The sequence below is a fragment of the Monodon monoceros genome, unplaced genomic scaffold (assembly GCF_005190385.1).
Source record: "Monodon monoceros isolate NGI ecotype Baffin Bay Population unplaced genomic scaffold, NGI_Narwhal_1 Super_Scaffold_16, whole genome shotgun sequence".
In the NCBI taxonomy this organism is placed as follows: domain Eukaryota; kingdom Metazoa; phylum Chordata; class Mammalia; order Artiodactyla; family Monodontidae; genus Monodon; species Monodon monoceros.
The window spans coordinates 105,354,324-105,371,913 of record NW_021703772.1 but is presented as its reverse complement, the minus strand read 5'-3'; the positions used below and the strand labels follow the sequence as shown (position 1 = coordinate 105,371,913).

Sequence of the window (17,590 nt, the reverse complement as noted above, 5' to 3'; positions counted from 1 at the left end):
GTAAAGTGAATCAGAAAGCTGATTTTAGGCTTGTATAGTATTTAGTAGATAGCAGTTTACTATATTGCAACTCCTAGGAAACATTGTCACTTAACAATCATACACTGAAATGTTCTTAGTATTTTATACACTATACCCTGTATAATATATATATATATATATATATATATATATATATATATATATATATGAGATATTCAACAGCCATGGTAAAGTGGGCATCTTTACAAAGGGAAGTTCAGATCATTTCTCTTGATCCTTCGTAGGTTGATTGTTGAACAAAACCTACATCTAAAATTAAATAAAAGGGTTGCTGGCCACAGAAAGTGGTACATGATGAGGCTTTTCCCCTGTCTCTAAAGGAAGGGGAAAGGCTTATGAAATATGCAATAACCCATGTTGGAAGAGGTATGACAGCACCAGAGTTGAGGAAAAGTTTCTCTGAGCACAACCTCAATGATGAAGTCAATAGGAGGGGTTCAAAAGTTAGTGAACGAGTAAGAAGGTCAAAGGAGGGAGAGGCTGGAATCAGAGTAGAAGAGACGATCAGTGGGAAGTCTTGGAGAAGAGAGAGTAGCGGCATTTCAATATGATGGTCTAATTTTCCACTTTTAAGTGATGTGATGTGATTCTCCAGCCCTGCTCCTCAGTGTTCCTTAAATTAAGCCCAGGCATGGTCATTTGAACTCTAGGAAGGGAAGGCACTGAGGCATAATTAGGTATGGAAAGAGTTTCATCAAAGGAAAGGAAACAGTGAGCAAAGATCAAGAATTCAGCCAACAAGAGAGTGAGAATTGAAGGCACTTAGGAGAAATACTTCCCCTTCTCAATAACTCTTTATATTCTACCCCCCTTACCAACTTCTCTGATGATACAGAATAAAATGAACATGTTTCCATGTAAGTCTATAAATCTATACATTTCTAGTGTCAGCATAGTGAAGGGAAATTTAAAAAATCAAAATAAACTGAGCAAATCTAAGCTGCTGGCTGCAGAGGATTTTGACTATGTTTTCCTGGCCACACAACCATTTAGCCTTTCCACACATCTCTCAAGCTTGTAGGTGCCATTTTGGGATCCTTCCTCCTCCTCAAAGGTCTTCTACATTCATCTATTCAGCTAACTACCATCATCTTCTACTCTACAAAGAGTAGGTCTTCAGGGATATAATGTTAAAAAAGACACAGTCTCCAAACAGAACAAGAGTTATTTTTGGTTTGTAGGCCTCCAAGATGTGATAGAGGGCTCTGCAGGGTAGAGCAGGAGCATACAGAATGGAGAAGTCCAGTCAACTGCATCTGATTTGACTGCTGTGAAGATTGTGATGTTAGGAGAAAGGACCTGAGGTAGAAGATAGCTGGGCCCCTGGGCTGAGCAGTTGGGAAGTTTGTCAAACAGAGTAAATTGGGGCTCTGTTTTCCCTAACACTCCAAGGACAAAGTTAATGACAGGAGCTGAGCTCTGCTGGAGTAAAGAGATAGGAGGGCCACATCTATCACTCCTGAGGTCAAGGAGACCTCCCTGACAGCACATGTGTAGGGAGGCTCCTCTGGGGTCAAAAAGGGAGGGGGCGCCATCCCATAGCAAGTGTTGTCAAAGCTCCCAAAGGCCTCCATGCTGGAATCCATCTTGGCAAAAAGATGTGCACGCATATTGGGACGGGCCCTAAGACAGGTCAGATGTGGGAAAAGAAGCAAAATAATTGGCCAGAGGAGAACAAAGACCCGGAAAAACTGCCTCTACATAAATGACTTAAGCACGTTGTTACTGTGGTCCTCCTCATTAGAGAGAACGCCCACACCCTTTCTCCCGGGGTGTGTATTCCTGTTTTGCTTCTGTCTAAATAAACTGCTTCCCTGTGTGCTCTCCCACATGTTGTGCTGTGTTTCTAAGAATAAACTTTGTACCTGTTTCTGCAGTTTTTGCCTCCTTGAAACAGTCTTGCTTTCAAATGAGGGAAAGAGCCAGGGCAATTTTGTTCCCAGTCTCTACCCCCTGGTGGACTGGTGGCTAGGATTCCTAGTTTTCACCCAGGCTACTCAGGTTCAGTTCCTAGGCAGGGAACTAAGATCCTGCTTCAAGACTGCTCACTGCTGTCTCTCTGAGACCAGACTCAGGTCACATGACTTGTGGGCCAAGCAGCCCTACAACATTCTGAAGCTGTGGTCCATCTAGTGTAACCTGATGGAACCACATTCTTGGTCTTTTCCTCACTGAACTGAGGTTTCAAGTGGACCTAAAATTTTATTTGAAACATTCCTGCTGTTATCAATCTAAACAGTGAAGGGAAAGTACTTAAAAGCCATTTGCACTAGGTTGAGAGCAGGTTGACATAGGAATTCTTAACTATACTTGAGCAGCATTTGATGAAGCAAGTACAATTATAAAGCCAAAACCAAAGAATGTCTTAAATTCAGTCAAAACCAAAGTGGGTTTGGAAATGTTCTGTGCATAGTTTCATAATCAGTACAGTAAAAAAAATAAGCAGTTGACCTGGAGGGCAAAGGAAAACTACATGTGATGGCCATGAGAACTAAAACTAAACTTTATCTACAAAAGTAACTTGCTGTGGGGGAGGAAGGGAGAGTCTGGTCTCAGCTATACCTGAATTCAAATTCTGGATATGCCTCTTAATAGACCTGTGCGACCTTGAGAAAAGTACTTAACCTCTCTGTAATCTACATTCCTCTACCTTAAGATGCAAAAGTGAGAAAATTATGAAAGATTAATAGGTTTGTTTTCTCTGTCAAATTTATGTTTACCAAAGGAGAAAGGGGAGGGGAGGGATAAATTAGGAGGTTGGAGATAAATTAGGAGAGTTCAAATTAACATATGCACACTACTGTATATAAAATAGACAATCAGCTAGGACCTATTGTATAGCACAGGGAACTCTACTCAATATTCTATAATAACCTAAATGGGAAAAGAACCTGAAAAACAATAGATATATGTATATGTATAACTGCATCACTTTGCTGTACACCTGAAAGTAACACAACATTGTAAACAAGTATACTCCAATACAAAATTTTTAAAAAATCATAAAAAAGGACCTACTGTATAACACAGGAAATATATGATCATCACAAGATATATGCTTATAGATTATTACAAGATACATGCTCAATATCTTGTAATAATCTATAAGGGAAAAGAAACTGAATATATATATCACTGTGCTATACACCTGAAACTAACATATTGTAAATCAACTATGCTTCAATAAAAAATAATACAAAAAAAGAATTAATAGATTGTTATGAGGATTAAATAGGTGTTTAATAAATAGAAATTTTCTTTTCTCTATTTTTAGTGGCAATAATAGGGCAGGCCAGTGACTGGATCATCAGTGGGACAATGGGAGAATAAAGAAACAGTCTGTATAATTACACATCCCTATCTCCCACACCTTCTCCCAAAGCCTATATTCTACACATTACAGAAATGCTGACTAAATCACAAAGCTAAATATTACATTTCATTCTCCTGTTGAAAATGGAATGTTCAGAATATAAAGGGGTGATGGTGTGGCAACATGCTTTGTGTTACAAACTTCAGCAATAGCCCTGAAAGTACGAGGACTAGAAATTTCCAAAGTTAAAGCAATCACCGTTATTCAGGAGCCCTAATTCATATTGAATCTCTCATCCATTCTCTTTTATCTTAGGGGACATTTTATGCATCCCTTCGTGGGCATCCTCCACGAGTGCAGAGGGTTCAGGACGCCCATTACCATTCGTCCTTGTCAGCGTCACAATTGCAAAAGTGTCGAATGTCCAGGCAGCTCTCGTCTAGGCCACAGTCACACTGCTGAACTCCGGGAGGGGCGCCTCCCCAGTAGGGGTGTCTTTCATTGGACCGTCCGATCCACCAGGTCAATGGGGTTCCATCTGAAAGACAAGATGCTTCACAAGTCAGAGTGGAGCAAGCCTGAAATAGCACAGAGGATGTCACAGAAACTGAGATGAAAATGTCTCGAAGGATATATATACATTGTACGTATGTATGCACATATATATATATATACATATGTGCATACATACGTACAATGTATATATATCCCTCCCTCCCTCCCTTCTTTCCTTCCTCTTTTCCCTTCTGTTCTTTCTCTTTCGCTTCTGTTATCTCTCCTTTCTTTCTTTCCTTTTTTCTTTCTTTCTTCCTTCCTTCCTTCCTTTTTTTCCTTCTTTCTTTTTCTTTCTTTCTTCCTTCCTTTCTTTTATTTCTCTCTCTCTCTCTATATATATATATATATACACATAAATAGATATCTATATACATGTGCTCATATAAACAACACTTTCCTGAAAAGCATTTCTATAATAGGATATTTATTAATCACAATGTTTAGACTCAGGGTCACAAGCTCAAATGCTAACCAAATCAGGCAGGCATCACAATTGAGTAAACTGGGCTAGACCTTAGACCAAAAATATTGAATATATAGATACAAAAATTAATTTCCTTTTAAAACTACAAAAGGATAAATAGTAGCATGAGGGCCAATATTAGTCCGACCTTAGTCCTCAGTTTCTGGTAGACTGTGGGGAGGGGTGGACACGAAGGTGAGGGGGAGAGTGTTGGCTCAGAGGACAGGGTGGCCCTGTCTTACCTCACACTGATTTTTGTCATGACAAAGATTAACGCCAGGGTTACCATATCTTTTGAATTTTTTAAAGAGAAGTCACAATATTTGAAGTTCAAAAATTTGGACAAAAGAAATATTATGAAGGTCAATACTGCATAGGCCAATGAAATCCCTCTGTATGTCATATTTAACCCATACAAAGCTAGGATGCAACCTCTAATCTCTGGTTTATGTAGTTAACAGAAAACTATTTTTGAGTCTTGTCCTTGTCAATTTTCAATTTTTTTTTCTTTGCAAAGTTTAGTTTAGTAAAATCTGTTGAAGTTATCTTGTATAATTGGGAATATTTAAGTAGATAAAAATTATTATCCAGAAGATGATAAGATATCCAAAACAACAGATGTAGGCAGAGATAGAGGTGTTATACACCCTTAGGCTGAATGGGGTTTGGCCTAGTTCCTCTTTGGAAACCACTGGTCTGTTTCTGTTTGGCATACAACAGGCACTTAATATGTGTTTAATTTTTAAAAATGAAAGAAATAGTTATTGAGAGCCATTTTTCATGATTTATCATTTTAAAATAGAATAGTAACTTTTGTCTGAGGATGGCACTAGGTTGGTATTCTTCCTAGTCAAGATTTGATTTCATATACAACTCCTGATGTACAAACATATAATTTACAAATTATTCATGTATACAAATAGCAACAACTTTCTCTGAATTGCATTCATTACTAACATCCTTATGGAAGTCACTGAGGCAAGTAGGAAGAGAATGACAATCTGGGTTTTCCAAGAACCTGTAAGTAATGAGAAGAAGATAAAACAAATACTAAGAAACACAAAAGTATCTTAGGGGTGCTGAGTCAGGGGGCAGACAGCCTGAAGGACTATACTCACCCCAAAATACTACTCTTCACACTGTCTAAAATGTTTCAAGTCCCTTTGTTAGCTTTTAAGTTAGAATCCCAGTTAGAGATGTCTGTTAACTGTATCTTCTTTTTAAAGAATAATTCTAAACGGTACAAATCCATTTAACCTATTTCCAAACAGCTATAAATCATTGGATACTAGTTCAAATGAATTGCTTTCTTTCTAACCACTAGTTCAGATAAGCCATACTCAGGTGGCGTAGAGGTCTGGTGGGTTTACTTAGAACAAAAAGCACTTTCAGGACTGAGGTAAGCTTAGGTGGATCGTCCCAGTGTGTGAGTCCAGGTAACACAAGGGTAAAACATAGTGTGTTCAGATGTTTGCTAATGTTGGCTTTGGGCACAAGATATGGGAAGAAATCTCTCCACTTCTCCCTCCTGGCACTTCCCAGACCTCTCCTCCATAATCAAGAATCCTGATCACATGGTGAAATTCAATGTCATCATGAATTATTTTTGTTTATAAGCAGAATCAAAGTTGTGATCTTATTAATAGCATTATTATCAATGGTCTCAAATTCTGAAAAACCAATTTGTGTACACTCTGGTGCAAATGTTGCCTTCTAGTAGTTTTACCAATTCTTACTTGGTGCCTTAAATCCCTAGAAGTGCCCCTAGCCGCTCAACACTTTGTTTTCTTTCAAATCTACCAGTGCCTTGTGTCACTGAGGCTTGGGATCCCCTCCTCATGTCTGACAATTAGTATAAAAGTTGCAAACTGTTTTGACTGATTGAATATCAATGAGCAAGAAGAAAGAAAAGGAAATATAGAGAATAAAGAAGAAACACACACATATATTTGAGAGCAGGAGGGTTACAGCAGAATTTTCCTCTTAGATGTCCCAGGTTTGTGATTATTCCCCCACAGAGTATGAGCTGGAACATAACAAATGAAGAAACTGACAATCAAAAAGGGTGACTGATTTGTTTTCATTCATGACTCTAATGATGTAGTCAGGAAGAGAATCGGCACCCTTTCTCGAAATTTTGGCCACTGGAGAAATTGGATTTCCTGCATGTGTTATAATGGGCTCATGCGAGTAGTAAATATCCCCGCCCCACTGATGTCTTTGTCTTGCTACTTGCTTTCCCTGCTGGAACACGGACTGAAATGATGGCATGTCAGCTCAGTCTAGAGCTTAAGAGGCATGCATGTTTCCACTGCTCCTGGGAGCACCTCTGACACCACGGGAGAACACAATCCAGATGGTCACAGCCTCTCCTGGTGGACCTCAGGATGTGGCACACGGAGCACAGCCATCCTGCCTGACGCTCAGACCTGTGAGCATGAGAAAAAGTCCTGAACACTGTATGCCACTGAGCCGTGGCAGCTGGCAGTATAGCATTATTGTGGCAATCGCTGATAAAACACAAAGCAAATATCAACCACATACAAAAATTCTGTAGGGGTTCTAAGGAAGTAAAACACGGTGATTAAGGACAGTCCTGCTTTCAACTGCAGTTTGGTTGGAAACATAAATAAAGAGACAGCAGTGAATGAGGAAAATAAAGAGAAACACCAATTCTGTTTGGCTCAACTAATTATCTATCTTTTGGCCCATAAATGTAAGCAGTTAGAGCCGACATTTTAGCAGTCCCTTAGGAAGACCCTTCATTACTCCTGCATATCCCTTTACTTGAACGCAATCTGTGTTCACTCTGAGTCTGTCCCAACTCAAGTCCCAATTATTGGCAGGGTAACCCGGACTCTCACACCACCTTTGTCCCCTTCAGATATGGTGCTTGGATCTTCCTGAAATTTAGAGAGCAGTTTCCCCAGTACTCACAGTCCTGGCTTAGCTCTTCCTGGCTCAGTGCTCCCACCCACGTATTCCTTTAGAAATTCTGCATAGATCTTTGGAGAAACTATTCCCATGGCTGATCATTGACTGTGACCTGTCACAGCCTCCACATCTAGGTGGCGCAAGATTCAAAGCCATATATATATATATATATATATATATATATATATATACACACACACACACACACATACATACACACATATGTATATATAGGATTTATAAAACCTATACATGCATACATATATGTATATGTATGATTTATAAAACTGTGATTAAATGAAATGATATAATTATGAGTGTATATATTATATATATACATATATATAATCATTCCATTCAATTATTGCTTGATTCTATGCTGTGTGAAGGTCACAGGGAGATATCCTAGCTATACAAATTTTAATAGACTATCACTGCCCCAAGGGAGTTCATAACATTTAAGGAAGAAGGACATACACACAGCTAAAAGAAATGTAAGTCAGAATGAGATTAGGGTCAAAATATAGAAGTGAATAAAATGCTAGGAAAGTCCAGAAGAAGAAGCTATGAATTTTGTCCAAGATTCCTGAGAAATAGTTTATGGAAATGATTTTAATTTCATGGAAATGGTGACATTTGACTGGAGGCTTTGTGTTGAGAAGGACTTCAGCAAGTGGTGCCACCAGGGAAAAGGGTGCAAGTAAGAGGCACAAGGAAAAGGGATCCGATTTTCACTACAGCATCGTTAGGAAGCAACGGTTTGAAATAATAAGATTTTTGCACATTCTAAAGATATCTTATCTCATTGACTGTAGTTAAGTATTTTGAGCTTAAAAATAAGAGGAAGGAGCCACCAAAGTTGTAAGGACAAATAATTACAGATGACTGCACCCAAATGTTTCATTCTATGATCAAAACACAAATCATCAAGATGCTGGTTTAGGAAAGAAGATTCTGGACACCAAAGAAAGTATTTTACATTCTCTTTCTTTCTAAATAGAATGTAATTTCTAAGGAAAGGTTTAGACAACAATAAAAACAACCTCTTCCATATCACAAAATAATGTTAGACATTCATCAAAGTCAATCTTGGTCTGACTGCATGCTGATTAGGATCATTAAATCAGAACATATGTCTAATAGCGTGATTAAGAGCTAGTCAGTGACATTAGGAATTAACATTTTTATAATGTTGTTCAACATTCTCTTCTCCCTGCCTATTTAACTGAAGTGAGCCCAAAAAGGAGGGGGTTGCATAAAAGATTAATGATACCACCTCTCAAAACAAATGATAAAAATCACTTTGATGAGGTCATTTCAACCTGTACTGAACAAACCTCACTAGAATGTACCACAGGGATCCTTCATGGTTAGGCAAAGAGGTAGACAAAATGATTAACTTAAATGATTCTATTTGCATTGTTTTAATTTTTTGTAGGGTAATATAATAATAATTTGCATTTTGATAGTATATTTTATTGGAAGAGCTGCAATGAAGAATCCTAGCAAGGTTAAATGACTTGTTCAAAGTCACACAGTCGCTGAAGGCAAATCTGGACTCAAGGATCTGGGTCCCTGAAGCCCTCATGTCCTGAACACCCACCTTCCCAATGACTCACAGACTTTCTGACATTTTAATGTGCCAAAAACATATAGAGATAATGTGAGCCTTGCAGGGAAAAATGACCAGCTAGAGAAAATGACAATTATTATAAATTTGTGGGAACTGATAATACTAAATGAACACTGTAGTATGGGAATAAGACCTTTTGTTTATTCCACAATTTCTCTGAGAAGACAGACTTGAAAGCAGTAGTTTCCAGATGTGGGGTGACAAGAATGGAGGGGTATTCCTGTAACCACATCAAACTAATGTGAGAAGAAAGAAACCTTCATTGTGTTAAGACCCATGGACTAGGAGTGGGGCTTATTTATTACCATAATATACCTATAGTATAGTTAACCTATACTGATTAATATAATAAACAATTAATGAATGGGAAACAAATTTAGAAAAGTAAAATACCTAATGTCTACACACAATCAGGGAAATACCTAATGTCTACACACAATCAGAGAAATAGAGAATTGCAATCAATCTGTGTATTAAGGCTCATGTGTCTGTTTTTAACTAGTAATCCTAATTTTTAAAAAATCCAGCATTTATTGAACATTTAAAATATCAGGAAGTTAATGCACTTTTTATACCCTAGTTTGATCAATCTCCACAACAACACTATGAGGTAAATACTTTTATCTCATTTTACAGATGAGGATACATTACTTGCCCAAGGTCGCTCGGCTAGTCAATGACAGACCCATGCCAAAGCACAGTGATCGCTGTAGGTGATTACAACAGACTCAACAGTGAAATCCCTGCCCCCACTGTTGTTCCATCCCCTAAAAGGTATTCTTACAGCAGGAAACAGGGACTTCTAAAGTCTAATTCAGATGATTTATCTCTCTGATTAAAATCCTCCAGTATTCTATGTCTGTGGGTCTACTTCTGTTTTGTAAATAAGTTCATTTGCATCATTTTTTAGATTCCACATGTAAGCGATATCATATGATATTTGTCTTTCTCTGTCTGGTTTACTTCACTTAGTATGACAATCTCTAGGTCCAACCTTGCTGCTACAAACGGCATATTTCATTCTTTTTTATGACTGAGTAATATTCCATTGTATATATGTACCATATCTTCTTTATCCATTCATCTGTCCATGGACATTTAGGTTGTTTCCATGTCTTGGGTATTGTGAACAGTGCTGCTATCAACACAGTGGTGCATGTATCTTTTTGAATTATAGTTTTCTCCAGATATATGCACAGAAGTGGGATTGCTGGACCATATGGTAATTCTATTTTTAGTATTTTAAGGAACCCCCATACTGGTTACCAAGGTGGGGGGTGGTGGAGGAATAAATTAGGAGTTTGGGATTAACATATATACACTCCTCTGTATAAAACAAAAAACAAGGACCTGCTGTATAGCACAGGAAACTATACTCAACATTTTTTAATAACCAATAAGGGAAAAGAATCTGAAGACTATATATAACTGAATCACTTTGCTATACACCTGAAACTAACACAACATTGTAAATCAACTATACTTCAATTTTTAAAAAGTCCTCTGATATTAGCTCAATACAAGAATAAAACCCAGCGTCTTCCTGTGGCCCCTAAGGCCCTGTACATCTGGTTCCTGCACTTTTCAGCCTTACTTCCTCCCTGGCTCCAGCTGTACTGGCTGTGCCTCAGGCCCGCACAGATGCTCTTCTGGGTTTACTGTCTCTGCCCAAATCCAACTTCTCATGGGTTTTTACAGTGCCTGATTGTCTTGTATCATTGGATCTTGAAATTAAAGCTCACCTCTTCCCCGTTGACCTTATTTACAATACTCCAAAGTCACTCCATTATTTTCTTAGGAATACTTAGAACCACCTGAAATCATACTTTGTTTGTTTGTTGCTGTTTGTTTGCTTAACATGGTCCTCATTTGTCATTAGAGTTGGAGAAAGGGCTTTTAAGTCTTGTTCATGACTATATCCCCAGCATGTAGAATGTTCCTGGTTTGTGCTAAGAATTAAATTCTTCTTTGGTGAATCAACAAGTGACTAAATGCCAAGGAAAAGTAACATCAGCACAGAAGGATTTCACACAGATGACATTTAAAAAATTGTTTCAGGAACGTATATGGTTATGCGGCCTTTAGTCTTTATAGAGGTATATTCATAGTTGGCATTTTAGGCCATCATTGAAGACATCAAACATTTTTTTTTGTCACTTTAGTGATAAGCCCAGAGAATGACACCCATCAAGGCTTCGAACAAGTGCTTACTATAAACGTGGCATAGAATGAGATCACCGTACATAAAGGTGTCCCCGTACCACTTCATTTGTGTATTTAACAAAATGACAAAGTATCTGGACAAGACACTTGCCTGGTTAGAGTATAAAAAACAGAATAAGTATAAACCCTGCCATTTGGACCCTTACAATGTAGTAAATGAGAAAAAAATGTTAAATATTACCTTTAACTCAAATTAGAATAAAATAAATTTGAGGTAGAATTTTAAACAACATGTACAAAGTCAAGAGGAAAAAAAGGCTAAAGTTTAGTGAAGAGTACAGTTCTGGAGAAAACTCCAAATTCATCCCTTTTTTGAATATACCTTCCTTTTCTGTTTTCCAGCCAGTGGAAGAAAGTTGGATTTTCATACCATTAGACTCAAAACAAGGTTCACATAAGTTATGTCATTCAACCCTCCTAACAGCTTTGTGAAGTTTTTCATTTTTATTTTACAGATAAATTGAAGCTAATGAAGGATAAGTTTCTCAAGATCACACAGATAGGAAAATTTGAATGTAGATCTTGTGGGTCCAAACCCCAAAATAATATTTTTATTGTATCTTATGCAATCTAGTCCTATGATAAATAGAAACAGGATGGTATTTATTCATAGAAATTGGTCTTGAGTTGAAATTATGAATATGCATCAAATAATTATTTTATTGGCAAAAGCACAGGGCCTTACTGAGTATGCATTCCCAATATCTTGGGAATATTTCAAACTGCATTATCTCCCCAATTATATTGGTCTATTTATTATTTACCTAAGAATCAATCAAACAAAAATACCTGCAAACACAAATGTTCCAATGATTACCATTGTTTCTAAGACTTATTTGCCTGAACTCCTATAACTTTGCTTAACAGATACCTAAGGAAGTGATAGGCCATCATATAATAAGGAACCTATTGAAATTTCCCTCTAGAAATCTTAGATCAATGTTTCTCAAAATGTTGTTTCTGTCTGACTTTAATCAAAATAATCTGGCGTTTTTGTAAGAGCACGGGTTCACAGCATCTTTTCCCAGACACGCAGTGAGTGAAGCTTCAAATTCTCCATTTCTATCATACAAAGTGATGCTGAAATGTTGCACACTAAAATTTTAGAATCACTGGTTAGAAGGTTCGAACCTTATTCAAAAATGTTCAAATACTCCCTTTTATTTTTGAAAAATTCTTATTCAATGACACTGCAGATTGCTAAGTACGAATAAGCTTAGTTTCAGATTTAATTTCATTATCAAAACATGTGCATTAGATTATATTCATTTCTGCTAAAGAAAGATATCATGATAGGAGAAGATGAATAAAATACATAACAAAGATTAAGTTTAACTTGTAACTGAGGAAAAGGTCACTGAAATTTTTATGAACTAATTTCTTCTGTTTTGTCTTGGTCTAATAGAAAAATGGTAGTGTGCATTTGATGCTGCTAATCGTCTCATGAATTCCCTAGAAGTTTCCCCAAGAGAACCATCTCCAGTTATCCTTCTTTCTCTACCCACCCCCCAAAGAAGTATCTCCCAAAGTTATCCATCCTTCTCTAACCCACATCCCCAACCCACTGCAGTTCATTTTCTTTAGCAAACTCTGTTTCATATTTTGGAAAGATTAGGGAGGGACAGTTCAAGTTCTCTTAATTTTCTTCTACTCTGACTCAAAAAAGAAAGAAAAAAATGTTACCCTCTCCCACTTCTTGTGTCAAATGTCTCCCATGCTCACTTTTCATCTGTTTTGATGGGAAGATGATGAACTTTGTCCTCTATCCATCCTATTCCTCTCTGTGTCTACTCATTGGTCTCTCCACTCATCCATCCTCTTGTTTTTACCAGAATCCTTCCCACTCACAACCTTTTGGTGGGCCTGGCCCTTGGTGATATGAAATATTTTTCTTTGTCCTTCATAGATATTCCATCTGTTACTTATACACAAATGTCTAAAAAGTCTAGATTCTCCAGTCCTGCATTCTTTCCTGGGTTGTTTGGTGGACACATTAGTATTTTCCAGTACTTCCTCACAAAGCATGAAGAATATTTATCACTCATTATCCTATGAGTATGTACATAAAATAGGCACACAGAGGTGTTCACACATCCATATTCCCCAATAGCTCCTAATCCTTCATGAAATAAAGGCACTCAATAAATCAATAACTGTGTTAAATAAAGTGAGAAAGGAGTAAATGTTGCATTGCTAATCAAAATGCCATTGTGATCATTCAGGTTGATAAACCACCTCTAAGTCTTTGTTACCATTTGCCAAGGCGACAACTAACCCACTATGGTTTATAGCATGAGACTTTAAACCATATTGTAAATTCTTCCTGACGATGGCATATTTTGTGGGACTTTTTGTGTGAAAAACATGTAACAGAGGGTGAGAATGCTTATGTAAGACACTCCTACTGTTTAATCAACTAATACAGATTCCATGTAAATTGCAGAAAGTTAGAAATACATACACCCTGCCATGCCCTTTCTTGCCTGAATCTTCTTTTTAATTTCTTCTTTCCTCTTCTCTCTGGTTCTCCTTTTCCTTTTTTTTTTCTTTTTCATTCTCTGTCTGTCTCTCTCTCCCTCTCACTCTTACTCTTCCTCTCTCTCCCCTCTTTCCATCTTCCTTCCCTTTTTCCCTCTCTTCTCTCACTTATGTCCCTCTCTCCCTTCCCCCAATTGTTTTCACTTCTCTCGTTCCTTCTTTTTTTCTCCATCTTTTTTCTTTGATCCACCTCCAACAATAACCCTCTATTTCTTCTTTTTTAAACACATAAACACAATCACAGATACAAGAAGAATTGATCACAATTCTGTCCATGACATTCTATCACTGACGGTTGGTAGACATTACCTGGTTATGTTAAAAAAAAAAAAAAAAAAAAGATAAGAAGAGAAGACAAATGAAAGACCTAGCTGGAATGCTTTACATAAATATCTACATGAATCAAGCTTTTCCAAATTATAATAGGTGAGCAAATTCATCAAAGAGATCATGAAGGAGACGAAGTGATCTTGCTTTGCACAGTGTTAATGAACAAACAACAAACCCCTATTTATTTATTTCTGTACTTGAAACATAACTGATGACTGTAAGTCTCATATTCTTTAGAGGTCTGAAAAAGGCACAGACAGAAAGTTGATGGAGCTCACAGATCATATTCATTAGGAAGGTTTGGAAACAGTGCAAGGCAGCAGCATAAGAAGAATGGGCACAGAGCAGCTTGTGTGATGAATAAAATATGAAGAACTTTGCAATTACACAGACCAGAGAGAAGTGGCCAGAGGATCATCAGCATAATGATAGTAATAAAAATAGGAGTTCATGCCTGTATCTCTTATTTCACATCCCCAAATCTGAATAATATTTATTAACCACTCTCCTGTTTATGGTTATTTGCAGGGTACATAACAAAAAATAAAACGAGGCTATGAGTTTCCTGCCTTCAAGAATTTTTTTTTTGTTGTTCCATGAGCGCCCACAAAGGTCATTTAATTATTCTGAAAGATATTCTACAATCAAAAAATATATGAAAGTGGGAATTTTGGTTTCCAAACAGGAATATGCCATTTAAAAGACTGCTTTATTTTATTATTTTTTATTTTTATTTATTTATTTTTTGTGATATGCAGGCCTCTCACTGTTGTGGCTTCTTCCGTGCCAGAGCACAGGCTCCAGATGCGCAGGCTCAGCGGCCATGGCTCACGGGCCCAGCCGCTCCGCGGCATGTGGGATCTTCCCGGACCGGGGCACGAACCCATGTCCCCTGCATTGGCAGGCGGACTCTCAACCACTGCGCCACCAGGGAAGCCCCTGCTTTACATTTTAAACATTAGATAAAATGACCAGTTGAAAACATTGATTAACCATTTGTGTCCATACAAAGTAATTTTCTAAATTAAAAAAGTGAAAAAATATTAACTAGTGTTTATGTAGGACTTACAGTGTACCAGATGCTATGTTTCCTCATCATAAAAGGTAGAAAGCAAGCAATATTACAAGAGGTTGGCAGTGATCTACCTAAGGGCAGGGATGATTAGTAATCATTATACACCCAGCAAATACTAGACACAGTAATTTTTTAAATAACAACTGAATATATATGTGTATGTGTATGTATATATTACACATATATATCATACATACATGTTTGTAGATATATATATCTGTACACACACGTACACACACAATGTCTACTGCCTTATCCTATGTAAAAGATATTACAGTATAAACACTCTTAAAGGTAATTCCAATACAATTCCCCCAAAGATGAATTATTTTACCTAAGATTTGAGACAGGAACATTATCAAGAAATGTGTAGCTATATTGCTCCCAGTCAGGCATATATTTTATCAGATAACATGATGTGGGGCTTCATTCTGCAAAAGTCACTTTGTTGCTATCACAAGGAAAAGCTAAGTGATTGGACTAGAACATGATATACTATATCTAGACTCAACTCCAATGCTGGCAAACCTATTTCTTGTCTCCTATCAGGATATACTGTTAACAGAGGCCTCCTTCTAGGATCTCAGTCAATAGGAACAAGTCAGTTAAGGGGCCTTTCAGTTGACAGAGACAGCTAATGCATTGTTGGCTGCTCTTCAAAGTCTAGAATCACATTAGAGAAACGAGCATATTACCAAGGGGGGGAAGGTTCTTTCGAGGGTTAACAGGTTTCTAGGACCAATTTAAGCAAGACCTAAGATCCAGGACTCATCTCTGGTTCTACGGAATTTATTCCAAAATAGAGGATATTATTGTATCCTAAGTGTCTCTGATTATTCTGGAATTGTGAAGAGCAACTATCATATTTCATCAAATGCCAGTTGCTATATATAAGTTGGGTCATTGTTTTATGCACCACTAAAAATGAAAATTGACTACGAGTTCAACTAAAATATGACATTAATTGTAAAATTCATTCCAATTTCAGAGATACTAAAAACGTAAAAAGAATGTTGGTTTCAATTATTTTTACATATATATAGTCAAGCTTCCCATGACTCATTTCATCTGCAATTAATCCTCTTTTTTATCTAGTCAGGAAAATTGATAAGTATCTATTTGTGTTTTTTGTACATATAACAAGGATAAAGAATGTCTCCAACAGGAAACAATAACAGCAAATCCATCAGGATTCTAATAGTTTTCGTATGAACAATAACCACTGTTTAGCTTAAAATAGACATTTAATACCAGTATTTTGTAAAAATATTTAAACACTAGGGTTCTCAAACAAGAAACGCATAATACATGTGGTGATTTCAAAAGAGGGTATATATGTGGAGGCCAAAAAAAAAAAAAAGAAAAGGTACAAATGAACTTATCTACAAAACAGAAATAGAGTCACAGACATAGAAAACAAATGTATGGTTACGAGGGGAAAGGTGCGGGGATAAATTGGGAGACTGAGATTAACATACACACACTACTATATATAAAATAGATAACTAATAAGGACCTACTGTCTAGCACAGGGAACTCTACTCAATACTCTGTAATGGCGTATATGGGAAAAGAATCTAAAAAGGAGTGGATATATGTATATGCATAACTGATTCACTTTGCCGTACATCTGAAAATAACACAACATTGTAAACCAACTATACTTCAATATTAATGTAAAAAAATAAAGCATATAAAAATATTAAATAAAAGAAAAACAGGGTCTGAAAAATCTCTGACAGTCCCTTCCTTTAAATCTAAGTGGGCTTGTGACTACTGAAACCAAGAAAGCAGGAAAAAAGTGACACCAGGTAACTTGGCAGGCAAGGTCCTAAAAAGCCATGTCCAGTAGTTGCTGGACTGTGATTTCATGAGAGACTCTTGTTGAGTACATCGTGACAGCCTAAAATACTCACATGCTTTCTGTATACCAAAGAAGTGAGGAACCCATGCAGGAGTCTGAGGATGCCTTTCTATTGGGATAGACAACAGGATAACAGAAAGTAGCTGTTGCAAATTGGATTATAAATTATCATTTAGTTCAGCTGAAAAATTAGATTATAAGGAACCATTGAAATCTTTTTGGGAGTTACCAGATTCCCCAAATATCAGTCAGAAGATTCAAAAGGACTTAAATCATCTTAAAGTTTTTAATTTAATATTTCTATGCCTTAAATTTTACTACGTTTAGAATTTCTGTGATAAAAAAAAAGTATAAGTAAAATTCTGTATTCTAAAAAATAGTACTTTGGGGGAAGGAGCAATATTATTTATATGTATTCATTTCTCTTATTTCAGATGGTTTTCAAAGAGAACATAATCAATAAATCCAAAATAAAATATAGATCAGAACTGTCTTCATAAGAACAGAAAATGAAATGATGGAAATAAATTATTTTATTTTAAATTCTACTCAATACTCTCTAATGACCTATTTGGGGAAAGAATCTAAAAAAGAGTGGATAGATGTATATGTATAACTGA

At 36.8% G+C, this 17,590-nt stretch overlaps 1 protein-coding gene across 2 annotated transcripts in view; it reads right to left on the bottom strand.

Moving 5' to 3' along the window:
* CNTNAP5 (contactin associated protein like 5) overlaps window positions 1–17,590 on the bottom strand; it is an 898,651-nt gene that overhangs the window by 153,915 nt on the left and 727,146 nt on the right. For both annotated transcript variants that reach the window (XM_029226145.1, XM_029226146.1), the window contains exon 14: window positions 3,737–3,893. In XM_029226145.1, coding sequence (XP_029081978.1) covers window positions 3,737–3,893 — 157 coding nt within the window. The remainder of the gene's footprint in view (window positions 1–3,736; window positions 3,894–17,590) is intronic.